The sequence below is a fragment of the Phalacrocorax carbo genome, chromosome 20 (assembly GCF_963921805.1).
Source record: "Phalacrocorax carbo chromosome 20, bPhaCar2.1, whole genome shotgun sequence".
NCBI classification, from domain to species: Eukaryota; Metazoa; Chordata; class Aves; order Suliformes; family Phalacrocoracidae; genus Phalacrocorax; species Phalacrocorax carbo.
Window position 1 is genome coordinate 8,075,822 of NC_087532.1, and position 26,786 is coordinate 8,102,607.

The 26,786-nt window shown below is 55.8% G+C and overlaps 1 protein-coding gene across 3 annotated transcripts; it reads right to left on the reverse strand.

The window, feature by feature from the left end:
• Positions 1 to 3,601: 3,601 nt before the first annotated feature.
• Positions 3,602 to 24,931, reverse strand: ARHGEF10L (Rho guanine nucleotide exchange factor 10 like). Of its 3 annotated transcripts, XM_064470537.1 has the most exons (28): positions 24,847 to 24,931; positions 20,152 to 20,236; positions 19,713 to 19,895; positions 19,567 to 19,594; positions 18,669 to 18,754; positions 18,469 to 18,552; positions 18,026 to 18,201; positions 17,477 to 17,593; positions 16,572 to 16,680; positions 15,111 to 15,217; positions 14,818 to 14,895; positions 14,557 to 14,736; positions 14,214 to 14,330; positions 14,024 to 14,116; positions 13,597 to 13,770; positions 12,817 to 12,962; positions 12,079 to 12,263; positions 11,867 to 11,982; positions 11,552 to 11,679; positions 11,363 to 11,463; positions 10,341 to 10,462; positions 9,978 to 10,064; positions 9,651 to 9,880; positions 9,398 to 9,552; positions 7,740 to 7,885; positions 6,165 to 6,339; positions 4,716 to 4,838; positions 3,602 to 4,632 (listed from the first exon to the last, which is right to left on the reverse strand). In XM_064470537.1, the coding sequence occupies exons 2-28, from the start codon at positions 20,186 to 20,188 to the stop codon at positions 4,148 to 4,150; spliced, it is 3,768 nt and encodes a 1,255-aa protein (XP_064326607.1). In that variant the 5' UTR covers positions 20,189 to 20,236; positions 24,847 to 24,931; the 3' UTR covers positions 3,602 to 4,147. The 3 variants fall into 3 exon arrangements, with proteins under 3 accessions (XP_064326607.1, XP_064326608.1, XP_064326609.1); XM_064470538.1 differs by lacking the exon at positions 17,477 to 17,593; XM_064470539.1 differs by lacking the exons at positions 16,572 to 16,680; positions 17,477 to 17,593; positions 18,026 to 18,201; ... (4 more) ...; positions 20,152 to 20,236; positions 24,847 to 24,931 and adding an exon at positions 15,661 to 15,886.
• Between the last annotated feature and the right edge of the window lie 1,855 nt (positions 24,932 to 26,786).

The window sequence follows — 26,786 nt, forward strand, 5'->3', positions numbered from 1 at the left end:
CGAGCCTGGCTTCAGGGCAGTCCTGCCTTTGCAGCTCAAAGCAATTTCTCCTTTGCTCCTTTCCCCCGGGCTCCCACTCTGTTTGTTATGCTGATTATTATTATTATACATTTATTTCTATTTTTTTTTCCACCTGCAGCTTGCAAAGAACGGAGAAAATCCAGCAGGAATCAAACCAGCTTGATTAAAGGTGATGGCGAGGGATGATGGGCAGCAAGGAAGGGACGGGCTTTGCCTGCGGCTCCTGGGGCAGAAGCGGGGGAAGGCGCAGCAAGGCTGCTTTCCCTTTGCAGCCCCACGGCTGGACCACGGACCCCTCCTAGAAACCTCTCAGATTTCTTTTCCACGCCAAAATATTGGGGTGAAAAGGAAGTTTCTCCTCCAGTGGCTGTGGCCGGCTCAGCCATCTCATAACCCAGGTTATTCCCCGCAGAGGCACCCTCTGCTTGAAGGACACGGGAGCTCTGGCCGTGCTTCTCTCTGCAGTGGGACAGTCAGTCAGCAGAGCAGGCTCCGTGGGGGGAAGAAAATAAGCCACAGAGATCCCATCAGCCAGAGCGTGACATCTCCATCCTCCTTGGGCCATAACAACACAACACCCCTGTGGAGACGCCACCAGGGCACCTCTCTGGGACTCACCGCCACAGCAACCCTCTGAGATGCCACCAGGGCACCTTTGGGACGTACCACCATGACACCCTTGGTGATGCCACCAGGCACCTCTGGGACGTACCACCGTGACACCCTTGGTGATGCCATGAGGGCACCTCTCTGGGACGTACCACCGTGACACCCTTGGTGATGCCACCAGGCACCTCTGGGACGTACCACCGTGACACCCTTGGTGATGCCACCAGGGCACCTTTGGGACGTACCACCGTGTCACCCTTGGTGATGCCACCAGGGCACCTTTGGGACGTACCACCGTGACACCCTTGGTGATGCCACCAGGGCATTTTTGAGGCCTAGCACCATGGCACTCACTGTGAACATGCCCTTCCCACAGCAGCTCTCCACAGAAGCCAAAGGACCCTACCAAGCTCTCCACACCTTTTCCCACAGCAGGAGCTCATCCCAACAGCCTCCAGCTGCCCTCCAGGCTGGTGGCCAAGCCACAGTCCCACCACAGGACCTGGGCCACGGCATATCCATGGCTCTCTGCCCACCTACACGCCACACCATGCTCCAAGGTGGAAAGCATGGCCATGTAAAATTCATTCCCTGACCTTCAACCCAGAGCATGACTGGAACGTCCTCAATCCCCTGGCGGGGAGAGCCGTGTGGCGTTGGCTCGGGCCAGCCCAAACCAGGAGGAGCTTTTCAATCGCTCAGGGAGGCTCTAGGACAGCAGCTGCTCACGAAGCCATCGCTCTCCATCCTCTTTGCAACATGGGTGAGGGCTGAAGAGGCCACCAGGGTCTGGGCAGAGGTTGGTACCAACCAAAGGGGATGGCGGAGAAGGAGGGTGGGAAAGGATAACTCCAGCTGCATACGGGCAAAGTGCCTGGCCTGGGAGGAGGCTCCTGCATCCTCAGGGATTAAAAGCATCATGGAAGGAGCTCGCCATGGTCCATACCTGGTTTTGGCCATGACCGAACATCAAACGCCTCTTCTCATCTTGCGTGAACCAGAAAGTTGCAAGAGCAGCTGCGAGGATGTTTCCATGTGAGACGCTTGAACGATGCACCCCCCCCGGGACGAGGGTCATGAACCTGTTCCTCCTTTAAACATATCTGAAAAAAGAAACAACCCACCCCCCTGACCATTTCTAACCCTTCAAGGTTAGCAAAAATCTCCATTTTTCAGTCCAAAAATATCTCCCTGCAAGCTCTCTGAAGCCAGGGGGTGCTGCCCCAAGCCCCTTGTAGCCCTCCCTAGGCAGCATCTTTCAGAGAATAAGCAAAAAAAAAAATAAAAATCTTCCCTAAACCAGAGCCCTGGGGTTTTATAGATTCATTTTTGTCAGCGCAGATGTTAGAGGGAGCCTTCTGCTTAACAGCATTTGCTGGGAGTTTGCAAACATCGCCTGCAACAAGCTCGCCGGCTGCCCTGGCGCATTAGCATCCATGTGAGATAATGAGTCTGGAGGAAGGGATCGATACACAGAATATCGAGGAGCAAAAAGGGGGAATAATAAATAAAATAACAAAAACAACAGAAATAATAAGCTTGGGAAGATAAGTCTTGGTGCAGGGCACCCTTCCCCGGCTTGGATGAGGGTGAGCGGGCTCAAGTCGTGCAAAAACCATCTTCTAAAAGGTACCAGCATAGAAATATTTGCATTTAATGTGCTAAATGCACTTTGCTGTTAAAACAGAAAAGAATTTGCTCCCCGTGCGCGGCAGAACCGGGGCTGCCTCCAAACAGGGCAACACTGGGGTCAGACCATGCCTGGGTTAATGATGCGGCTCATTAAGGCGGCAGCAGCGGCCCCATGGCCTTCGGTGGTTCCCCTCTCCTTTCGGGAGCACGATTCCCACCGTCAGCAGCACGGGAAGGTCTGCTAGCACGGTCCTTTGGGGCGGGGAAAAAATATATATCCCAGGCGCCAGAGCAGCCTCCCGGTGCCATCGGGCCACGCACAGGGCGGGGGAACATCTGGAGCGGCGTCTCCTCCATGCCCCGAAGCAGCAGCACAGCTCGATGTAGCATCCTCCTTTTGGGGTGTTTTAAATGAAATTGTAGCTGAGGTGGCTGGCGGGGGCTGGAGAGCCTGAAGGGACGGCATCGGGGGTCCCAGAAATTGTTTTTATAAGATCCCCTCGCTAAATAAAGTGCAAACTTGGTGCTGGATACAGCATTGCAATAAATATATATATTTTTGTTTTTTCCAACTGTGCAGTTGCACTCACATAGCATAGGCCCCGCCTCCCGTGCCATGGGGTGAGATCCCTTGAGAACCACCTGCTTTCCTGCACGCCGGCCCCAAAGCTGGCAAAACTGCAACGGAAAATAGGAAAAACGGGTGGAAAAAGCCGCGATGCTCATGAGGACGCTTCCGGTCCCTTGGCCGCGGCGCGGCTGGTCTGGAGACTTGGCCACCCTCTTTGTGCTGTTTCACGCAGCCGAGATGGGGAGAAAACCTAATCAGAAGAGACTTTAAGGGTAAAGAAAGAAAAACCCAGCAAAGCACATTTGATGGCTAATTAGAAAAATACTCAGAAATCAGCGCAAGGCGGCTAATCTTCGCTCCCCAGCAGCAGGAGCCACGCCGCCCCATTTCAAGGTTGAGCAGTCGGGAATATCAATCTGATAATTGTAATGCTACAAATGAAAATCAAATTGAAGCTGGTTAGAGAATCGCATTATAAATTGATTTAGCCCTTGGACAAGTTTCCACCTCCCTGGCCCCAGGTTTCTCCGTGGAGGACAGAGAGAGCTTTGGGTACCAGAGATGCAGGTGATGGGCTGCATCCTTCTGCCCATTTTCCCTCCATCCCACACCATTTCTACAGGAGACAAAAGAGAACATTTTGGGGCAGCCTATTGATTCTCGAGCGTGTGTATATTAACCCCTTGGGACGCTGTCACTGAAGCAAGGGAAAGAAAATATCTGCACCCAGAGCCAAACCAGGTTACAAAATACTGCAAGGAAACACAGTGATTCCTACAGGATTTATTTCCATGCTCCCAGAACTTCCTTTCCTCCAGAAACCGCACGTACTCAGCTCCCCAAACCAGGGGATTTTGGTACCGAATAAATTCACAGTCAAAAAAAAAAAAAAATTGGCTTATTCAGCAAAACCCCCGTTTCAGCACAGCCGGCACCCGCTGAGCTCTGCCACCGCTATTTCTGCATCTCCAAGTGCCCCAATATATACAGATTCCTTCTTTATACAGGTAATAATATACATCATATTTATATATATATTTATATATATATAGATATTCACACGCAGACACACAGACGCCTTTGGGCGAAGAGCCGGCACCTCCAAAGCCCGCAGGGAGGTTGCCACTCCTGCCATTAAAAACTCCCCTCTTCCCACACGCACAAGATGTTTTTTTGGGGGGAAAAGCCCATTCTTTTCAGTTTTTTTTCCTCCTTAAAAATAAAGGGTGATGCACCCAGGGCAGGACCACCCCCGGCAGCTTTTGGGTGGCTTTTTGAGGTAGGTGCCAGGTGGGTGGGGGGGTCCCCAGGGCGCTATAGCATCAGCGGGACCTGCCAGATGAGCAGGGTGCTGTCGGCATCGCTGCCCCGGCGCGGCGATTCGGCGTTGAAGTTACGGTAACCCCGACCCCCCGAAATGATGGCCACGGAGGAGATCTCCTTGCGTGGGGCGTCGCGGGCGCAGGGTCGGCTCCGCACCCAGACGTCGGGGTCATCGGCCATCTCGTAGATGGAGCCGTCCTCCTCGGTGTGTGCCGGCGTGCCGCCGACCGGCGCTTCCCTCACCGAGAGCAGCTGCCCGGGGAGGTGGGAGGTGGATCGGAGGCGGTATTGCAATAAAATCCCTTTTTTCCTCATTTCCCGAGGCGGCGGGCCATCCAGTTCGGGGGGTTTCTCTTCCTCACCCTCCTCTTCCTCCTCCTGGTCACCCTTCAGCACGTCGGGAGCCAGGGTGCTCAACGCCACCGCCAAAAACTCCACGGGGCCGCCGTGCCCATTGAGGGACACCATGCCTTTTCCTGGCAAAAAAAGAGAGGTTTTGTTGAAAATGAGCCCAAACGCAGACCGTATCCCCGCCGGGAGGGGTTTTTTGGGTGCTCACCGGTGATTTTGGGGATGCCCTCCAAGCGGGGCACGGGCAGCAGCACGATGATGCCCTGGTCGGTGCCCACCCAGAGCGAGCCCTGGCAGATGAGGAGGCTGGTGACACGGACGTGTTTTTGACCTGCGAGACGGGGCGGGGGGAAAAACAGAGGGTGAGGGATGATTTTACAGCAGCCTCTTCCCACAGAACCCACCGCCAGTGGATTTTTCATGGGGAACGCACTCCAGAACCCCCCAAAAAAAAGCAAGCAGCAACTTTGCGTGAAGGCGTCCGTGCCAGGGAGAGCGCTACAAATATAAATAAATAGAGGAGGGGGAAAAAAAGTGAGGCTTCTAATGGGCAAATGAATATTTTATCGCCAGGACGTAGCGCTGCGTGGCGTTGGACTCGGCGAAGCAATATATCTGCGGAGATGCAACTCTGGTTTCTCCGGGAGGACTTTATTAATGACCTGTCGAGTTAAAAAGGATGAGGGAGCACGAGTTCAAAAACGCATTAATACCCAGCGCTCACTCGCCCAGGAAGAAAAGGAAGTGATAAATATTTTAACATGTCCTTAAAAAAAAAAGAAAAGCAAAGAAAAAGCGACTTACATGAGTATCGTGCTTATAACTAATTACACAATTATGTCGCTCTGTAGCTGGAACAAGGGGAGAGACAAGCTTGCAAGCCCAGGGTGGGTGGGAGCAGGACGGGGGGACGCAGCTGAAAGCTGGTGCTGGGCAGTAAGCTGGAGAAAAGGGGGTGCTGGGCATTGGCGGTGGGGTGCATGCATGGAGGCGTGCCAGGGTGCCAGGGCGCATGCGTGGGGATGAAGATGGGTGCGAGGACGCACCCACGGGTGCAAAGTGGGATGGGTGGATGCGCACAGGTGCAAGGACAGGCTGCGAGGGTGCAGGCACGGGTCAAAGAGGGGCGAGGATGGGTGTGGGGATGCAGGCACACAGTGCAAAGCTGGGGTGTGCAAGGACGCACAGAAGTGCAAGAGATGGAGGACGTGGATGCACGGGTGCAAAGATGGGTGCAGGGATGCACAGTAGCATGGATGCGTGCACATGTGCGAGCATGGGGTGCACAGAGGTACAAAGGTGGGGTATGTGGCTGCATGCAGGGGTGCAAGGATGGGTGCGAGGATGGGGAGAGTGCATGCACACACACGTGCAAGGGTGGGTGCCCGGATAAGGTGCACGCAGAGGAGCAGAGGTGCAAAGGTGGGATGTGTGGATGCGTGCATGGGTGCAGAGAGGCCACTAGCTCCATCTCTGCAGTCAACGAGGAGAGATCCCAGAGGTCCAAGCTCAGACCTTTGTACCATTAACCAGATAAATCCCTTGCACGGTTTCTCTGCAGATCGGCACAGCCATAAAGCAGAGCAGCACGCCTATGGGGCGATGCCCCACCTTGCCCCTTAGTTGCAGTTAAGAGCCAGGGAGGCAGGGAGCTCACCCGGCAGGACGAAGGTGGTCCTGGTGGCGATGTTGATCTCCTGCAGATGCTCCAGCGTCTCGGTGTGGAAGAGGCGGATGGAGGAGCCCAAGGAAAAGGCCATCCAGACCCCGCTGCCTGCCTTGATCATGTGCGTGACGCTGGCCTCCGCATCCGGGTGCGCCTCGAAGGTTTGCTGCCAACAGGAGAATTGCAAAAAGGGTTGCTCCCTAAAATTGCTGCTAGCTCAGGCTCTCTCCAGGAGCTGCTTTAGGGCTGCAAACCTGCATGGGGAGGGGACCAGAGTGACCCTGAGGTCCCAATCCCTCCCTGCCAGCTCTGGCTTGGCCAGAGAACACCAAAACCAGCCTATTTCCAAACCCGCCTTGGATTTATTTTTTGGTTTGGGTTTTTTTTTTTTAATAATACAGCTTTTTTCCACCCCTCCAGGGTTTTTTTCCTTTTTTAAAAGACTCATTTCCCAGGCTAGATGCCTCTGCAAAATCCGTCCCAAGGTGGGACGAGACCTTCCTGCTTCCCTCCAACCCCAAAAATCAGCGATCAAAGGCTCAGCTCCCCTGCAAGAGCTATTTGGGGATCACGGCCTGATCCATCGGCTTCCCAAGCTCCCCACCAGAGCATTTCTCTATCAGAGACAAACTGCAGGAAAACGCACCTTTTTGCATCAAAAATTGCCCCTGCTGCAGATTTTCCAACAAAAACCGCTCATATTAGCACTGAAGGATTAAATCACCGGGGGAGAAACATGCACACAGCGACTTCACCTCCATTTCTCCTATGGCTTTGAAACATTTTTTGCTTTAAAATTTACTTTATGTGTATATATATATAAATATATATATATATATATATATATAAATATATATATATTTTTAAAAAGGCAGATCAGGTGTTGATCCCCTTCCTGGAGAGGACCGGCATAGACCATCCCCCCAAAAAGCCTGCACAATATGGGGGTGGGTAGGGACTTTTAGGTGATCCCCTGTTCCCTACCCCACGTGGGATTTATTCCCCGATGGTTTATTCCCAAGTCACCGGCCCCATCCAGGCGGACCGAGGACCACAGCTCTCCATCAAATACCATTCACACCACCCCCCGCATCCCCCACACACTACTTTTTTCCTCCCCCAGCGCTTTTCTTCTGCAAAAATTCCCACCCGGCTCCTGTCATAAATAAAATCGGAGACTGAAAACGAATCCAGTCCCCGATGCATTATTCATCCCCGGCACCGCCGTTAGGCTGGATTTACGACAGCTAATACATGCAAACTAAGTTTGGGCACTAAATGTGAAAATTAAAGGAGGGAGAAAGGTGGGGGGGGTTAAGGAAAAAAGAACTATTCAGCATTCCCTGTTTATGCAGCTGCGGGAGATGTCTTGGCATCCTCCTCCTGTGACCCGATGTCGCAGGGAAGGGACCCAAAAGTGATGAAAAGCAGCGCTAAAGGGTTGGTTTGGGCGTTGCACAGGTAGGGATGTGCAGCCCTGGGGCTCAAACCAGTGCAATCCCCCCCCAAGCCACCGCTGCACCCCACCGCGGGCGCGGCACAGGGGTCCCAGCGACGCTCCCTTACCTGGGTGCAGAGGCTGGTGGCGTCGAGGACGGTGACCTGGTTGGTGCAGCTGGCCCAGAGGGTCTCATCCAGCGTCAGGAGGGCTCGCACGGGGCCCGTTCCCACGGCCAGGCGGGCGGGCTGCTCCGCCGGGTCCCACAGCCCCCCTAGAGCAGAGGTGCCAGGATGGGGGGGGGAGGAGGGTGTGAGAAGATGCTCAGCAAAACAGAAGAAAAAGCATCTTTTGATGCAGCTTAAACCACCCTAAATGGCAGCTGGGGTCGGCTGCAAACCCCTCACGACCCCAGTGTCGCCGCAAACGCCTCCGAGCATCTTAATGCCGCAACCAAAAAGACGAGGGGAGCTCGCACCCCCAGCTGCAGCCCCCAGAGCCCCTTTGCTCCCCGTGTGAACAGCTTTTTAGCAGCAAACAACTGGCCCCCTGCAACACTCGGGCACGTCCCTCACTGTAAAAGCCAAAAATTCTTCTGTTTTTTTGGTTTTTTTTAATTTATTTGCTCTTGAAGCGACGCTCCAGAGACGATTCATCTGGGGCCGATCTGGAGTGTCTCTCTGAACAGCATCCAACCTGGATTTGGATGAATTCGCCACCAGCGGTGGCTGAGCAGCTTCAATAGGTAATTCCTCTCCTTTTCTTATTTCCAATGCAATTTTTTAAATTTTAAATAAAACCACAAGATCCGTGGGATAAAAAAGCCCTTTGGGCACTCTCCCTGCTCCCATCGGCAGGAGTCTGCAACCGAGCCGCCTTCCAGCAAATTCTAGTTTTCCTGTAAAAATGAGCTATTCTGGGAAAGCTTTTTCCTTCCAAAAAGATGGGGATAAGATTAAAAACCCCACCCCGCAGCCCTGCCAGCGGCCTGCTACCTTCCACGTGCATTCATGCAACTGAAATGAAATCAAAGCCACTTCACTAATTGGCTTGCAGAGTTGCTCTAAGGTGGGGAAGGGGACGGGCAGCTCCCCAAAATGCAATTTCAGTGGCTTTAGCGGCTCTGGGCCGGCCTGGGTGCCGCTCACTGCGGGTTGTCTCAGAGCAAATGAGGGGGTTTGTCCAAAAATAGGCCAGTGCAGCACATTATTTGAGGCTCTTTCCTACCCTCTAGCGATGAAGCAAAGGTACTTAACAGCCCAGGCGAGGAGTCCCTGGGGAGGAAGGCTTTGAGCAAGCTGCAGCCTTGGGCTGAGCTGCAGCCAGTGAAAATAAAACCAAAATCAAGCTAAAAAGACGACGGCTTTTGCATGGATGGGGTTTGGAGGGGATCAGCTCGGTCTATAGCACTAAAAAGGTGATTTTTTTGAAGCCAAAAGCTCTAAGGGGTCCTTGCACATCCCGGCATTGGGCCCTTCTTGCAACCCCTGTGTGCAAACACCCTCCGAGCAAGCCCTTTGCTGCGGTATCGACCCCTCGCTGGGACCATTTTTCCACACGTTTTCCCCCAAACAGCCCCTCCTCCATTCATCCTGGCAATGCAATCTTTCCCCACGCGCCCCCCCGGGCTGCAGGGGGAAGAATGAAATAGTGTGTGTGGCGGGGAAAGAATGAAAAAAATTGAGATTTATCACTATTTTAGCAGCCAGCACGTCTCACTGATGTAAAGAGCCTCCCGCTCCGTGTTTTTTAGGGTGTCCGACAGCACGCACGGGGGTGCCCTCACCGTTGCTCCTGGGGTAGGCAGCCACGGTCCCATCCTGCAGCCCCGCAAACAGGTACTCGGGGCTGTGCTTCAAGCAGAGGACGGGTTGCATGCCCGGGCTTTTGCAGGTCAACAAGCACTGCGTCCCCGTGTCCACGCTGCCGTAGACCGCGATGCTGGGGAGGGAACAGGGGGGAGATGCAGGAGGTCGTGCCGGTCCTCAAGGTTTGGTGCTGGCGATTGCACCAAAGGATGGGTGTAGATGTGGGCTCACCTGCCATCCCGCAACCCCAAGCACACAGTGGGATGCAGGGATGTGGGGGGCTGTTCGGTGGCCGGTCGGGGCTCCTTGGTGCCCGCCGGTTCCCCCTCGCCCGCCTCGGGGATGTACTCCATGCACAGCACCGGCGACGCCACCGGGAAGGACTTCACCGTCCGTGGCACGGCGCGGTTGAGGGAGAAGATCTCCACCTGCCCCCCTGCGCCTTCCTGGCCCCCTCCAACCTGCAGAGAGGAGGAAATGGGTGGTAGCACCAGCCACGAGCACTGAGGGGGGGGGTTTGCAGCCAGCGTGACCCCATTTTGGGGTCGTCGTGCTCACCCAGAGGTAGCCCTGCGGCAGCGAGGTGCTGACGGCGGAGAAGCCCAGCAGCGAGGACTGCACGGGGTTGTGCACCACGGCGCCAAGCTGCAGGGAAGAACGGGATATGGGGGGGCCGTAACACCCCCCCAAATTACCCCAGCACGTGCAGGGTATCAGTGCGTGCCCCAAAACTGGGGATCCAGCCAAAGCCCGGCTTGTATTTTCAATTGTCAAGGATGGATGACACCAATTTCTGCCTTTGCAACCAGCTCGGCCGGCCCACCCGCCGCGGGATTTGTGTCTTTATTCCCCAAAAAGGAGGGATGTAAAGGGGAAGGAGGTACTGGGGAGGCCGGAGAAGAGGTTGGCCGTTGCTCTTACCTGCAGATCGAGGGCCTTGGAGGAGAAGGCAGGCATGTGGCAGGCGAGTATGGGGCACCAGAAAGGAGCTTTGCTCTTCTTGTCTTCATCGGGACAGAGCCAGCCCGGCTGGTTCTCCTCCCCTGCAGCGAGCAGAGGAGATTGAGGAAGGCCGAGACACCCCCAGCATCTCTCCCCTCCCCAATGTGACCCCAAAATTAGTAATTTGGGGTGCAGGGTTCTCATCGCCAACCCCAAACCACCGTCATCTGCGGACCTGGGGCACATCTTACCCCTTTCCTCCAAACCGTTGCACCCCACCACAGCACGCAGCCAAGCAACCGCCTCGAGCAGCGGCAAAGAAAGCCCCCAAATCCAAACAATATATTTAAAGGGGGGGGGGGGGGGAAAACCCCACCCTAATGTGTTTCTTCACATTAGGCTTTAATGTGTTTTCATTTCTAACTCATGGATAGAGGATTATCCCCCAGGCATCCCAGATTAAAAAAAAAAATAAAACAAAAACCTAAAACAACCACCATATAAACTGTTAAAAACAAGAGAACCAAAAATCCTTCCAACCCGGGGGGATCCGAGCACTCAAATAGGATTTCAAATGAATTTTTTTTTTTTCTTTCCTCCATTAAACAATTTTTTTTCTCTGCAGCAGCTGGTGGAGTTCAATAGGAATAGGGATAGGGAAGCGGCAGGAGAGGCGGCTTCTCCCTTGCTTAATCCATCCCGTTTCACCCCGACACCGTCAGCACGAGAGCCAATGGAAATCCATCACCACACGACACCATCCCAGAAATGCCACCCGAGAGCAGCAAAATGCAAAGCGTTTTGAGCCAGAATTACCAATTCCCATCATTTCCAGCGTGCAAACTCCCAAAATGTTCTTCATCACCTGGCTCTGAATTTTTTTCCCCCGCCCATTTTGCATCGGGATGCTCGGGGTGAGGCAACCCCCCCCTCCTTCTGCTCCCAAATTTGGCTTTTCAAAGCAGGGGTGATGGCAAGCACCACACCGCAGGGCTACTCACGCAGTCCTATCTTGGCCAGGTGCAGGCGGTTCACCCAGGAGATCTTGCTCAGGGGGTTTGGAGTGATGAAGACCACCATGACACTGATAGGGCGGCCAGACCTGCGTAGGGAAAGCATCACCAGGTTTGTCTTCGGCCTCCTCCTCCTCCCCAGCGTGGGGAGAGCCCACCCACCACCTGCAAACTCACTTGTCCGGCTTCCCAGGCAGCAGGAGACGGAGGCGGCACTTGTTGGCTGAGTGGATCTCCTCCTCCTTCACCTTCATCATCCTCTGCAGGGCCAAGCACCAGTCCTGGGCCACCGTCATGTTCAGGTTCTGGGGGAAAAGTCTTAAATCATGGAAATGCCTCCAAAACAAGCCTGAATCACCGCGAAATTTCACCCATGGGGTTCAGGAGGATGAGGTGTTCAGCGGTCCCTGGGGAGCCGCGTGGCTATTGCAAAGCGCCCATGCTTGGTTCTGCCCAAATCATGAGTTTGACCATGCTTTGGTACGTCGGTACCTGGTAGGTGCCGTGCAAGGTGCTGATGAGAAGGGTGATCTGCTCCACCACCGCCAGGTCCTTCTGCAGGTCCTGCAGCTCCTGGAAGAGCCGCGGTGGCCCCAGGTAGACTTTATCTTGGGTGGAGAAATGGAGAAACGAGGTCCGCGGAGGGCGTTCCATCCCACCCCACCGAAGCCAGCCCAACACTAGATCGAGGGACGGGTGCTCACTGTGCGAGGCCTGCCCGGCCGGCATGTGCTTCTTGGCTCCGGCGTTGTGGATGACGACGTTGTCCTTGTCGTAGGTGCCGCTCTCCTGCCCCACCTCCACCACCTGCACCTGCGGGAGGGCCGTGCTCCACTTCAGCACGTATTTGGGACCCAGGGGCACCAGGCTGCTAATTTCCAGCTGGCCTCTGCCGAGGGAGGATGCAAAAAAACAAATATACGTGAATAAACCAGCAGGTGCCGCGGCCTGCCCTGCAAGCCCTTGCAAAATGCATATTGCAAACCGAGCCCCCTTTGCAACCCCACACCGTGCACTGGTGCATGCCTGCACCCCCAAACGTGGGGCACGCAACCACAGCAGACCACGCCTGGCACCTACCCTGGGTTCACCGGCCTGGAAGAGGGGAAAAACGATTAATAAAGAGCTCAAGGTGGGGTTTTCCCCTTTGCAGCATCAACCTCCACCAAGCCCTGAGGTCCCAGCAGGCTCCCGGAGCCCGCACCAGCTCCAGGACCCCACAGCACCAGGGGATGGAGGCTTTGCATAGAGGCATGCCAAAAGTGGGGGGGGCAAAGCAAGCCCAAACCAGTTTGGTTCCCCCTCAGAAACAAGGTGGGGTGGTTTTAAATGCCTTTGGGGTGGAGACAGCGAAACCCACTCAGCCCAAAACTGAGGTGGGGAAGGCCGCTACCTCGACACTTTGCAAAGTGGTTTTGGGGTCTAGGACCGCCGGCACGTACTTGAAGTTGATGTTGGCGCAGACCAGCATGTCGTTGAGGAGGAAAACCTTCCGTTCCTTCGACTTGATGAGCTGCCCCCGGTCGCCATACACCGTCTCCGTCAGCGTCTCGCAGAGCAGGAGCTGCCGCTGCCCCGAGCTCAGCAGCTGCGGAAGGGGTGGAGATGCTCAGCCTGCGGGCTCTTGCAAACCTCCTGCCCCAAAATCTGGGTTGCTTTTCCCTTATTGCAAGGATTTTCCTCCAGCCAGGGCCATGCACAGCCCTGAGCTCTGCAGAGACGGCCACGCGACAGGCTCTGAGGCTGCGCAATGCGAAAACCCTTTTCACCCTGTGCATCCAACCACCACGAGAGCAGAGCCCTGAAGTACCACCGTGGTCCTTTTGCAGCCCCTTCTGGGTCTCTCTCCATCCCCTGGCCCTAAATCCTGATCCCTGGGCTGAGCCGGCGGGTGCCCCACTGCGGTTTTTGCCACCACGGCCATCCCCAGCCCAGGATGTGTTGCAAGAGCTTTGTTTAGGGTTGGGTTGGTTTTTTTTTTAATACCATCGATTGCAAAATCAGGCAGATGAGACAGCAGCTTATCCTTGCTTTTCCCTGGAGGGGAGTTTCCCCCTGCCAGCCTCGAGATTTGCTTTTGCTCAACATCCCTTCAGAAAAAACAGGGACCCTGGCTTCCCGAAACCCCCAACGCGGATACAAAGGTGGAAGCTGCAAAGCTCAACCACCAGTTCTAAAACCCACCCATCGCAAGGATGAGGAGGTGAGGCTGAAGGACCCACCTTATTGAGGCTGCTGCGGTCACTGATGCTCTTGCTGAGCTGCTGGATTTCGGCGACTTGGTCGGCCAAGCGCTTCTGCTCGTTGAGCTTCTCTGCCAAGGTCTCCAGCTCGGTGAGGGCCAGCTGGAGGGACAGGCGGTCTGCGTGGCCCTTGGGGGTGTTTTTCAGCATGTCCTGGAGTGGGGGAAAGGATGGGGGACAAAAAACACCCCAGAAAAATCAGTCCCATTGGGGATGCTACACAGTTGGAAGCGCTTTCAGCACCCCTGAAATCAAAGCTTGGAAGATGGTCCTTGGGGAAGTCCCCAAATCTGCAACCAAGCTGCCAACCCCAAATCGTCTCCCTTGCTAAAACCTTTCCCACAGCACCCAGGCTGCAAAAAATTGGGTGCTAAGCAAGGTGGGTGCTGGTCCCCCTTGCCCATACCTGCAGGAGCAGGATGAACTGGGGGAACCTCTGGATGGGCTTCACCATCAGCCCGTAGAGCGTGACCCGGTCGGCGCTGGCCATCTGTCTCTTCTGCAGGGGGAAAGGGGGAAAAAAAAGGAAAAAGGGGGGGTTTTCACCCATAACAATGACCGGCAGCACCATGTGCCCGCGTTTGGGTCCCGCTGACCTTGAGGAAGTCAAGAAAGGCCGGTTTGGTGAGACAAGCCTTCTTGATGAGGGACATGGCAGTGGTGAAGTTGTTGACGTAGTCGCTGTAGACGTCCAGCACCATCGACTTGGAGAACTGAGGAGAGGGCAGGAGGAAAGCCACGATGGCGTGGGGCTCCCCCGCAAAAGGGGGTCAGCAAAGCATGGGGGTGCTCGTGTGGTGTTGGAGCGATGCTGAGGATGCTGGTGGTACCCCAGATTGGGGCTGCATCACTTAAATCCTCCAAGCCCCCCCCGCCCCGCTATCACTGAGATGGGTCTGGGGTGGGGGCTGGCAGTGGTCCCTTGACTTTTCCTCCTACCGAGGCCACGAAGAGGTCCCCGATCTTCTCCGCCGAGTCCCACTCGGCCACACGGGAGGCGAGGGCGATCTGGAACATGGAGTGGCACTGCAGGATCTCCTTCAGGCGAAAAAACACCACCTGGCACTTCCTAGCACTCAGCACCTTCGGCTCCATCTCCATCAGTGGGTTCCGATAATCCTGTGGGAGATGCCGGTGCATCAGCATCCCCGCATCCCTGTGTCCCGCCCCCCCGAGCCCCCCCAAAAAGGGGTCCCCCACCTGCAGGATGCGTTTCAGGGAGTCCACGTAGCTCCGCTCACTCTGCACGATGGAGCCCAGGATGTGCCGCCGTACCACCTGCAACGATGCCGGGGCTCAGACACGGCCCCCCCCCTCCCTAAAAAAATGGGACCGGGGGTGGCAACGCGGGCACAGCGCGCTGCAGAAGTGCTGACACGGCAGCATCGCTTTCTGCTGACTTGCTCTTTCCCCAGTTGCTCAATCACGGGACCAAGGGGAAGCTGTGCCCCCCTCCAGAACCCCCCCGAACCCTCAGCCCACCCTGCACCAACCTGCTGCGGGCTCAGCCCCTCGGGCATGGGGCCCAGCTCCGGCGGCGGGTGCTTCATGTCGGAGACCGTGACCTCCAGGAAACCCGTGTCCTCCTCCTCCGAGTCCCCTGCAAGGAAAAAAACCCAACCAAATGCCAAAACCCCCACAATTTTTAGACTTTTTGTGCTCTAACGAAGAGCCCGCAGCCCCCTTAGCTGCCTGGCTGGGATGCTGTGGGGGCTGCGTTTGGGTTTGGAGCTGGAAGGAGAGATGGACCCCAGCGTCCTCCCAGCATCGCGCGTCTGTCCCCAGGCTCCGGCCGCTGTCACCGGACACCAGCATGAGTCAGGCTGCGAGCGGGGACCGAGCCAGGTCCCCCACGGGGAGGGGACAAAAACGGTTCCCTGTCCCCAAAAAGCCACCCTGGCTGGGGGAAAAGCCCCCCGTTCTCACTCCAAGGGTGGGCGTGAGCAGGGAAAACGGAGGGGAAAAGGAGCCAAAAGCAGCACTCGGAAGAAAATGGGGAAGGCGAGAGGCGAGCGCCTGCCGCCCAGCACAGCGATCCCTTACCCGAGGCCGAAGCAGCTGAGGAGGAGGAGGGTGAGCGAGCCAAGGCAGCATCGCGGTGCAGGGACGGCTGCTTCTTCCACATGGCCGCAACGCCCCGCTACGGCCGCCCCGGCCCCATCCCCGTCGCCTCTAAATAGCCGGTAAGGGCAGGCCCGGCGGGGCTGGAGGGGAGGGTGCTGGCGGCCGGGTGACCTTTTTCCTTCCCTAATTTTGGCAGGGAGGATCGCTGCCCTGGGCTGCCAGCTCCGCGAGCTCCTTCTCCCCATCTCCGTGCCCTGGGGGCGGGATGCTCTGCAGCACCCCGGGGACGGGATGCCCTCCAGCACCCCGGGGATCCCAAAAGCATTTAAGCCCCCACCCCGGCGAGGCTAAGCTGCGTCAGGGACATGCAGGAAGGCCAGGACACACATGCCAGATCCCCCGGGCAGCCCCGGCTGAGCCGCGAGGCCACCCGCCGGGATCCTACCTCCCCCGTGATGCTCCAGGGAGACCCTCGAGCTCCAGCGGGCAGGCGGCTGCTTTTCCGCCTCCGCCACCCTCCTCCTCCGCTCCCCATCCCCTACGCAACAGCGGGAGGGTTAGGAAAACACCCCCAAAAAATCGGTATTTCAGGGCAGATCCTGCTCTGTGTCCAAGGGGGGCACCCATGGGTGCTGGCGTGGTGGGGTCACTGCTCCCAAATGACATGGGTGCTTGGAGCAAGGAGCGAGCTGAACCAACCGAGCTTGCACAGGGATGCAAAGAGTGGAGGAGAAAAACCAAACAAGAGCTTAAAACGCAGAAAATAAGAAAAAGTAAAAGCTGAAAGCCGTAAGGATTCATAATGAATTAAAAAAAAAAACAACCCACAACCAACCCCAAAAAGGTTATCTTTTAGCTCTCAAAAGCAAGGGAGGGGTTTCCCCACTTACCCGGCGCTTCTTTCCGGTGCAGGAACGTCACCTTCCTCATCACCGCGATCTTGGTCTTCTCCAAACCATCCTTGGTGCCGCTTTTGGCCGCTTTCATCAGCTGGGTCATCTGGGCAGGGGGAGAAGGGGGACCGGGAGGCTCGAGGCAGCACCGGGGCCCCATCTCAGGTCCTGGTACAGCAGTGCCGTCCCCTCGGGCCCCTCCGAGCATCGTCCCCATTTTCCCCATGCAGCCCAATGGGGAGGAAGAGGAGGCATGTGGCCGAGGAAGAAGGATGCTCCAGCATCTCTCCTCCCTCCGCAGGGACAGGGCTGAGTGCAAGCAGGCGCAGGCAAAGCGGGAACATGCAGATAAGCAAAGGGGAGGGCGGCACAAGCGCATCCATCCCCTCCTTGCAGCCGGGGTTTTATGTGCGAGAGAGCAAAGAGTGGGGGGTGTTGGCCTTTCACACCTCAAATCACAGCGTTTTTAGCCCAAGCTGACATTGGCGTCGCCTTCCCAGCCCAAACTGGCCATGAACTGCCAACCTGGAGGGTTTGGGACTGGGAAAGGCTTTGCACTAAGTTTCTACACCTCCCGGGAATCTCCTTCCCCACCTGATTTCCACCCCGTATCGGGGGGAAAAACCTTCTCAGATCCATCTATCTCGCAGGCAACCTCGCTTCGTCCAAACGCCCCTTAAAAAAAAAACACACCCAAAAAGCAAATGGTTTGGGCAGCTGGAGGACGGGGAGCTGCAAGACAGATGGACATGAGAGGCAGCTTTGCAGTGGTTAACTCAATTTTTTTCCTCTTCTGGGGGATAAAATGGGATTAATTCAGCCTGGATAAACACCAGGAAGGATTTTTCCCCTCCCTGGGAAACTTGGAGGACAAGGGAGAAGGGACGGAGGAGGGACAGTACCTTCCAATCGTACTTCTGCTTCAGCTCCTGCATGTCTCTCCCCCCAACTCTTAAAGCCAGGATGTCCCTCTTAGTCCTGGCGTATCTCTCCTTTAGTCTATTCAGGTCTGGAGAAAGCTGAGCCCAAAGCAAACCAGGCGGGAGGAGGAGGCAGAGGAGGCGAGAGAAGGCAGAGAAGAGATCCAGGTAAGCAGCCAAAAAAGAGAGGAGGAGAAATCATCCCAAAGCGGCACGGTACAGACAGCATCCTCCCAAAATCCGACTTTGCTCAAGCGGGGAAAGGAGCAAGTGCGGGGAAATGCAGCAGCCACGCTCCAGCAGTGCCAAAATGCAAAAGGAAAGGGGAAGGAAGGAAAAATAAAGAAACGAAACTCCTGAAGTTTCATGCTGGCTTTGCAACGGGTGACCCCGGGAACAGCAGCATCCTCTGCTTCACCAGCTGTGGGAGCAGCCAGGCTCGACGCTCCAGTGCCTTTATGCAAGCAAACCCAGGAGGGAAAAAAAAAAAAAGGAAAATAATATTTGGAAAAAATTGAATTCAAGCATTACCTTGGGCTGGAAGGATGCCCTCTGCTTGGCGGGCTCAGCCTCTGGCTTGGTTTCCTCGCCCGAATCCTCGCTGTAGCTCTCAAACTCGCTAGAGCTCCAGCCCAAATCCTCGCTCATCTGCAGCCCCTCGCCGCGCTGCACCTCCTCGTAGATCAGGCTGTGCTCCGTCCCCAGGCCTGGCAAGCGAAAACCAGCTCCTTTTCCTTCCAGAAAAGCAATTTTCTGGGACCCACAGGAGACGCCCCAAATCCTCAGGGTCCTGCAACCCCTCTGGGAACACATCTGCCTTCATCCCTTCCAAATCCCAGTGGTTTTCCCGGGGTTATCCCCCTCTGCATCCTCTTCTAGGATGAGCTTCTCCTTCCTGGAGCATGCCTCAGTTTGCCTGGCTGGAAAATGGGCTCATGGTCCCTGGGGAATTGGGGGAGAAGGTCTGTCCCTACCGTCCTGCTCGGCATCAAGGTTTTCACAGGGGACATCGTCATAGATCACATCGTCCTCCACCACCGGGAACTCGAAGTGCTCACCTTTGGGGGTCAAATCCCCCCCCAGGGACTCAGGTCAGCACCCAAGGATCAAGCCAGGATAGAAAAATCCTTCCCAAGCCTTGGCAGGGTTTTTTTTTGCTGGCATTTTAACCCACCTCGGCGGCCACTTTTCCTCTTCCAGGTCTGGGCACCAGCGTGGGGGTCTCCACCAGCCTCCCCATTGCTCACCCCTGCTGGCAGCCTGCAGGGAAGGGGGTCAGGGAGCACCCCAGGGTGCAAACCCCCCCAGATCAGGTGCAAATCCCCTGGGATCGGGTGCACCCAGGCCCTACACCCCCCCCCATCACCCCCTGTTCTTATTACAGAGGTTCACAAGCACAGAATAAAGATTGTACTTGTGCCACCCTCCCCCCCCCGCCCAAAGGTCGGCTTCTTCATGGATTTGGGGGGTCCTGGGTTTTAGGGTCACAATGGCTTTTTAAATAAGTCTGGGCAGCCCACGCAGGGATGACACAAAAGACCCCAAAATGGCTTTTTTTATCCTTGGTCCTGCTGCTGCAGGGCAGGAGGCTGCACCAACATCGGGTAGCACGGGGAGAGGGTCCCCATCCCTGGTGGGGGTCCCGCCCCTGTCGCCATGCCCCAAGCATGCTCCACCAGGGGGGACAAGCTCTCCTCGTAGCCAAATTCGCATCTTTTCACCCCAAATCTGCAGCTGGGGTGAACACCAGCCCGCTTCGAACACCCATCCCAGTGACTTTCCTCAACTATGGGCTTGAGGAAGCCTCCACTACCCAAGTGAAGCACAGACCCCCAATGGCACCCAAAGCCCCCACAGATGCCCAGGGCTGCAGGGTGCACCCCAAAACCCCAAGGCTCCCCTGCTTGCAGTCCCTTTCACCAGCAATGGGGAGAAGTTGGGGAAACTGAGGCACAGCACGAGGCCGCAACATGCCAAGTCAGGGCGGGTGGACACGACACACAAACCCCGAAGCTATTTTTTCCCCTTCAAGGCACTCCAAACCCCTCAAACCCCCCCAAAACCCCACGTACCCTTCCTGGGTCTCCGGCACCAGCCCGTCTGTGGAGAGGAAGAGCAAAGGGAAAAGGCATTGGCCCCCAGGCTTGCAGCGGTGCCACCCTGGGCACCCAAAGGGGACCTGGCGGGGACATCGGGGCCCCCCGCCTGCCCTCCTCACCAACGCCAGAGCTGGCAGCACGCCGCCTGCGAGGGGGTGCCCGGAGGACCACTTCGCCGCTCGGCTCGGCCGAGTCTTCTTCTTCCTCCTCCTCTTCCTCGCTGTCCTCAAAGTCGAAGGCTTCGCCAAGGTCCTCCTCCCCCTGGGGCAGGGGGCTGGGGGTCTCTGGAGCGAGATGGTCACCTGCAAGCAGAAACAGTGTCACGCAGCGTCCCCCCATGGTGCTGCTGTACCCCAGCAAGGAGGGAGGGGGGCGGGGGACAGGGGAGAGCATCACCCCCAAAAAACCCGCAAGATGCAACAGCCCTTCACGTTTTCATGACCCTGAGAGGTTCCAATGGGGACGTGTAGGATGTCCCCGGGTGATGCACCCCACTTTCTGCACAAGGCTTGGTGCGCCCCCCCCCAAAATAACCCAGCTCCAGGGCGTTGACAGTACCTACTGCGGGGTGAGGGGGCCGCTCAGACGAAGCCATGATGCAGGGGGTCGGGACGCTCCGCCTGGGCCCTTCCCCACGGCTATCCTGCAGGAGAGGAGGAGAAATGGGTTAAGAGGGAAGATCAGCCCCCCATGTCCATCCTCAGGAGAGGAAGCGACATGAGGAGACCCCAGGTCGGACGGATCCAGCTCTGGCTGCTGCAAAAAGCTTGCAAGGAAGCAGAAATGCTGCTCCCAGGTCCCAGTTTGCACAGCAAATCCAGCCTGTGCGCAGTAAATCCACCCCGTGCACAGCAAATTTATCCCATGCGCAGCAAATCCAGCCCCAAGCATCAAGCTTGAAGGTCTCGGAGCGTGGGAAGCGCCAAGCATCCTCCTCGAGATCAATGGCTCATCCGCTCCGGTAACTAGAGACAGCCGGCATGACGCCCTGAAAGGTCACCAGGAGGAAGAGGAAGGACGGCGCGGGGACCCTCGTGCTCCAGGGACGATGCAGCGGAGAGAAACGGTGCCCGAGAGGCTGCAAAGAGCAAAACGGGACCAAACTCCACTAAGCAGCAGCTGGTGCGCAACGGCTGCCACCACCCTGCCCCAAAGGGCCGTGACCCACCTGCAGCAACCGTTTCTCCCTCCTTTCCCCCGGGAGGGGGATACAGAAGATGCACAGACCCAGGATGATCCAAAAAAAAATTGGATCTACTTATTCCCTCTGTGCCAAAACCCCTCTGAGCCGCAGCGCAGCGCGGGTGCAGTTGCCCCGTGTGAGTTTGCATCAAGCCATACAGCTCCAGGGCCATATTTAAGCGCGTGTATGTGCCTGTCTGTAGGTCTAGAGCACCGCAGGAGGGAGCTGAGGTCCGGAATCGCCTCCCAGATTTGCCTTTGCACCTGGAAAATGAGCTATAAACCCCTCGCAACGGCAGCACGTGGGCAAGCTGATGCCGCGACGCTGCCGGGCTGCAAAGTGCTCAGCAAGCTCAACCCTGCCCCACAGCAAAAACCCCCCAAAAGCACCGAGCTAAAAACCCAACTGACCCTTTCTCAGCCATAAAAAAAATAAAAATAAATCCCTTCTTCCCCTCCTGCGCTGCCACCACAAATATCCTCTTCCAGCCACTTTTGCAAGGAGCCTGTTGCCTCCGCGAACACATGAATAGGGACTTAGTTGGGAGGAGGACCTGGCGACACTTATTTTTCCTCCTTGACCTCTTTTTTCTGGCCCTCAAAACAGAAAGCAGTTGGCAGCCAAGGCTGCTCTCACATGTCACCTAATCCGCTTCCCATTAGCGTGGGAGCAGGCGATTCCCTTCTCTCCCCCTTTCGCAAGCTCCGGGTTTTATCCCTATGGATGCGATGCCAACCAAGCCATAAATCCACAATAAACCGGCCCCACCAGGAGGTGCGACGGAGCTGAGGGGGAAAAGCGCCTTATTTCTGCAGCGATGCCTCCAGAAACAAGCAAAGCCGGGAGAAAATAACAACGCCCGGGTAAAATAAACCCAGCAGAGATGGTTTTACCCAGAAACCAGTTTGCTTACTGGTTTGGTTCACCCTTCCAGCAGCCCGACCGCTTCTGCATTCGGAGAGAGGGGAGCGGGAGGACGATAAGACAGCCGGGCCCTGCAGCTGGGTCCCGATTTTATCCCGCTAGAGGGGCAGGAGAAGGTCACTTCCCATTTTGACAGTTGACATAAGCTCCCATCAGCCCGATTTGTCCCAGGGCCGGCTATTTTTCCGGCTGTGAGCGCGCCTGCCGCCGAGGAGAACTACCAGCTCCCCAAAACAACCCACCACGACCTTTAATTAAGTCTTAGGACATTAAAAAGAGAGGTTTTTTGCATAATTTTTCATAGTAAAACTGCTGGCGGGGGTAGGAGTATCCCAGTACCCAAATGCATCCCACGGGATGGAGGGAAAAGCCGGTGGGAAAAAGCCGCCCTGCCCAGGAGGTGCCCCCGGAGCAGACATGGAGAGCGAAAAGGGGATGCAGAATAATCCAGGAAGGGCGTGGGGACGCGATATCATCCGAGAAGGACGTAGGGGTGCGATATCATCCTTGGAAAATACGGATTTGAAGCCCGCAGGAGCCTCACCCTGCCGCCAGCCAGCTCGAGGCGGCGTCACGAGCCGTGGTTCAGCCCCGTCTCCCTCCCAACCCCGGGCGGGGAGGGAAAATAAATAGAGCTCGATCTAAATAAAGGCAGAAAAGCAGGGCCATCTGCTAAACCCAGCCCGACCCTTCGCCTAGCAAGCTGGCAGCTATTTGGCTTTATTTTGTTTATTTTTAGCCGCCGCGACGGAGCGACAGGTCCCAGCTGCCGGGGGCGGCTGCCAGCCGCGGGGGAGCGGTCCCCGCTTAAAGCGCCCCCCACCCCATCCCACCGACCCCCTTTTTTTTCTTAAATATAGGGGTTTGGTAAAAAAAAAATAAATCCATAATACCACAGCAGGATGCAGCCAGGATTTACCCTGGGAATCCCTCCTGCTCCTCTCCGCATCCCCGCCACATTAATCCCTCCTTATAAATAACCCTGGCGCTATTTATAAGGGATGGGGAGGGGGGGGAATAGGAATTAGTTTGTCTCCCAAGAGTTTCCTCTGACTCCTTATTAATTCCTCCAGCCGACAGCCCCTGTGTTTTCATGGCTTATTTCGCCACCTGAATGATTTCCACCATCACCTCGGCCGAAAAATAGAATTAATTCCGATTATTTCCAGCGCGTGGGATGCCGGGGAGAGCGGCGCGGTCCCCAGAGCAAAGCAGGGATGTTTTCGCCCCCAAATCCCAGTCCTTTAAAATAATAATTTAAAAAAAATAGCAAATATTTGCTGCAAGAAAAGTTTTTTCCAGCCCTAATCAGGTCGGTGCAGCCTGTTGTCGGTGCCTCACGGGCAGAGCGGTTTGTTTCCCGGTTTCCCAAGGAATTCATTGCGGAGATTTGAAGGCGTCAGCGCGGAAATGAGGGCTCTGGTGAAGAAAAATGAGCCCGTGTCTTCAAAATTCCTCCAAACCGGGTGCTCCGACGCGGTTGCGGTTGGTGGAGGCGGCAGTAAGGGACAGCTCGGCAAGCGGCGGGAACGAAACGAGAGCAAGAAGATGGGGAGTTCCCTCTAAAAAGAGCCAAAATATGGACTTTTCCCCCCAAAAATAAAGGTTTTTCCCAGAAGAAAATCCGTGAAAATACAAGTTTCAAGGCGATTTTGTGATTATTTTCTTATACAAATTCTTGCCAAAAGGCATCAGCTTATGGGAAAAGCTCTTCCTGAACACAGTGTTTCCCCTCTTTCACCTCGAAAGGGCTCTTCTGGGCAAACATCCTGCAAATATTCCAGTTAAAAACCCAAGACCTGGAAAACTGCCGCCGTTTTCCTTTTCAACATCACCGACGAACCGGAAAAAATCCATCCCTTGTCCAGCTCACGCCGCAAAAAGTGCAAATGCAGGGAAAAAAAGGGGGGGAAATCAGTAAAAAAATCAGAATTATAGCACTTAAATTAAAAAAATGCAGCCCGTTTTGCAAAGATTTCTTGCAAACAGACCCAAAACGCAACAAAAAAGCCTTATTTATTGCCACACACACAAACAAACCCCCCCCCCGTTCGATGCTCATCCCAATCTGCACTTTTCAACGCTTTGCAAAGTAATTGTAAAGCTCACCCGCTGCAAAACTATCCCAGAAAAGAATTTGAAGGGAGGAGAATTCTAATCAAATAACAAGAAAAAAAGCAGAAAATTGGGTTGTTATTTTTCCTATTAGTGTTTCCAGCTTCAAACTCCCCAACAATTTCGGGGTTTGCTTTAATGCAAAATTTCAAATCAAAACCGTCCCACCCTTTGCAAGAGATTTTCCCTCTCGCTGGTGCTCTGGGGTCACCTCACTGGGGCTGAAAAGCGACCCAAAAATCAGCACCGAGCGGTGACACCACGGGGTTTGAGATCACCCTCCCCAGCATTCTTAATTTCTCTCCCTGTTTTGCCAACACCTCTTCAAGCACCCCAGAAAACGTTGGGGTTTTCCACGCTGCAAATGCGGATTATTTAGGGTTTTTTGCTGGTATTTTGGGGCAAAACCTGCTCTTTGCAACCCGGCAGCTCGCGAAAACACACTGAATATGTTAAAAAATAATAATAAACTGGTGTAAACAGAGAGGGAAAAAATTATTGCAGCGACTTCGCCCCCTTTGCAGCCCCTGCAGCGTGCACCTTGCACCCCGATGGAATCGGCGGCCAAAAACTATCACTAAAAGGGGGAAATTGCCATTATTCGCTGTTAAAATCCACCTGAAAGATGCTTTCAGCCCCCTGAAACTGCAGCTTCCCCGCAGGTGCTGCAAACCCCAGCCGGGAAAACCTGGGAGGGATTTGCAGCCATCACAGAGTTTGGAAGAAAATGGGGCGAAAAAGCCCGGGAATGGGTGCGGGATAAGCCTGATGCACCGATAAAAATGTACTGATGCTCTCCTCCCTCCCCATTGCTTTTATATTTAGAAGCAATTTAAAAATATCTATATATAACACAAGCCCCAGTCGCTGGCGGCAGCGGGGAGGTGAAGGATGACCTCCTCCCCCTGCAAGAGGGTGCAATTACCTATAGATACGCATTTTATATACCCATATATATATATATGGACTTATATAAATATCTATCCAGGGATCTCTGGGCAAGGAGGGGAGGGGAGGTGGGTTTTGCTGACCTGGGAAGGCCGCGTCTCCTCCGGCTTTGTGTCCGCATCGGCCGCGCAGGCCCCCGGCGGGGAGGCGACGTCGGGGGGAGGGGGGAAAAGTACCCCAGCCCGATGGGGATGAATCCCACCGACGGGCGCAACGGGGTGCCCAGGGCGGGTGACACCCAGCTGGCACCCCCCACCCGCCCCAACCCCCCCAGATCCCAGCGGCCGAGGGCTCGCAGCCGGATGGGAGCCGCAGTCCAGCGGCTGCACCGAGGGATGCCGGGATTTTGGGCAGCATCTCCCCCCTCCTCCTCCTCCTCCTCCTCCTCCCAGGCAGCTCTGATTTACACCCCTGGTGTTCCCCAATCCTAATAAATAACACCCCCCCCCAGCAGGATTTGTCCCCCTCCTTGCCTTTTAACCCCGTGTATGCCAGGGAGACCTGTTAACCCCCTCGCCTGTGCAAAACCCGCCCAGGATTTGCAGCGGGAGCTTCCAAAATTTCCTGACAAGGAGGATTTTATCCGGGATATTTTACATCCGAGCCACCTGCTGCGGGGCCAGCAGCCCCAAGACACGGCTCCACATCCCCATTCAAGGCTACTTCCCCCATGCCAGCTCTTCAGGCCCCAAAACCCCCCTAAAAATACACTGTACAGCAAAAAAAAAAAACACCAAAAAGCCAAGCTAAAGCAATGCAAGGCCCACCCTGCGCGTGCATTTATTTAAATGCGATACCCTCGCTATGAACAGCACCTGTCTTACCTATTCCATCCGTGCTGGGGGCTGTGTTTTTCTTGCTGGGAAGGAGTTTTCTGCCACTGCCACGGCGTTACCTGCCGGCGTACCCCGGCTCCCGCCGCCCGGCCCTGCTGGAAAACACCCCTTGCAAACAAACCGAAGAGCTGTCAGGTTTATTGCAGCTCAAAACCAGCCGAACAAGCCCAGCAATACAAAAAAAAAAAAAGACAAATAATCCCAGTGCCCTTCCGATGACTCGGAGGCAGCTGGAAAAAAAACCCCACCTTTTCCTTTGGGTAATGACAACCCTGCCCTGCCAGGTATTGCTGCCCCTGGAGGGGCTGAGCCCTGCCCGGAAAGCTCTGCAAGTGGCAACAGGACCCAAACCCTAAGCACTGTGGTAGAGAGGACTTTATCATCTCTGCCCCAGTATTTGGAGGGAGGAGATCCTCCACAGGCCACTTTTGGGGGGCTGGGTAGCAGCAAAAGCATCCTAGCAGCAATCACGGAACTCCAAGTTATTTTTTTCCCAGTCTTTCAGCCTGAATTTCCACCACGAATCAGCCCTCCGGAGGTTCCCCGCCCCAGAAACCTCGCAGCGAGAGCTCGAAGCCGTCCCAAAGGAGCGAGGGGCTATTGCACCCCAAGAGCAGCTCTGCAAAGGCCGCGCCAAGGAGAGAGGGGAGCAAAGGGCACCCAGAGCGCCCACCCCTTCGCACGATGCTCGCATTTGCCTCGGCACCGGCCGAGCGAAAATGAACCCACGGGGCGCGCGCAGCAGCGAGCAGAGGGGCTCCCGCGGCGGGGGGACCTCGGACCCGCAGCCGGGTCTATACGGTACCGCCATACATCGCACGGATAGAGGGGGGCCCACCCTCCCGGCCAGCGAGCGCTGGCTGGCGATGGCACGGCGTGCCGGCGCGCTCGTGTTGGCAAAGGGGGCGAGTCTGTGCGCACCCCAAATCACACGCGCGCGACCCCTCCCCGGGCGCCCAGCGCACCCAGCTGCAATTTGCAACCCCCCTTGCAAGGGTGCACCGGGGTACCCCCGAGTATTAACCTCCCTGGCACCCAGAGGGTGTCCCCAGCCCCCCCACCCCAAAACTCACCCTGCGCTCAGCAAAAATAGGAGCCGCTCGCTCGCGGCCGGCGTGTTGGCACCGGTGCAGCGCCCAGCGCGCCGGCAGCGCTGACTCAGCCAGGGGTGGGTGCCGGCGTCAGCA

Excerpts from the sequence above, each read along its gene's own strand:
- ARHGEF10L (XM_064470537.1), bottom strand. The coding sequence starts at position 20,188 with ATGGCTTCGTCTGAGCGGCCCCCTCACCCCGCAGTAG. Across the intron at positions 13,771-14,023 it reads AGTTCATCCTGCTCCTGCAG|GACATGCTGAAAAACACCCC; the intron begins GTATGGGCAAGG and ends CCCCCACTCCAG. Across the intron at positions 11,680-11,866 it reads CCTTGCACGGCACCTACCAG|AACCTGAACATGACGGTGGC; the intron begins GTACCGACGTAC and ends CTTTTCCCCCAG.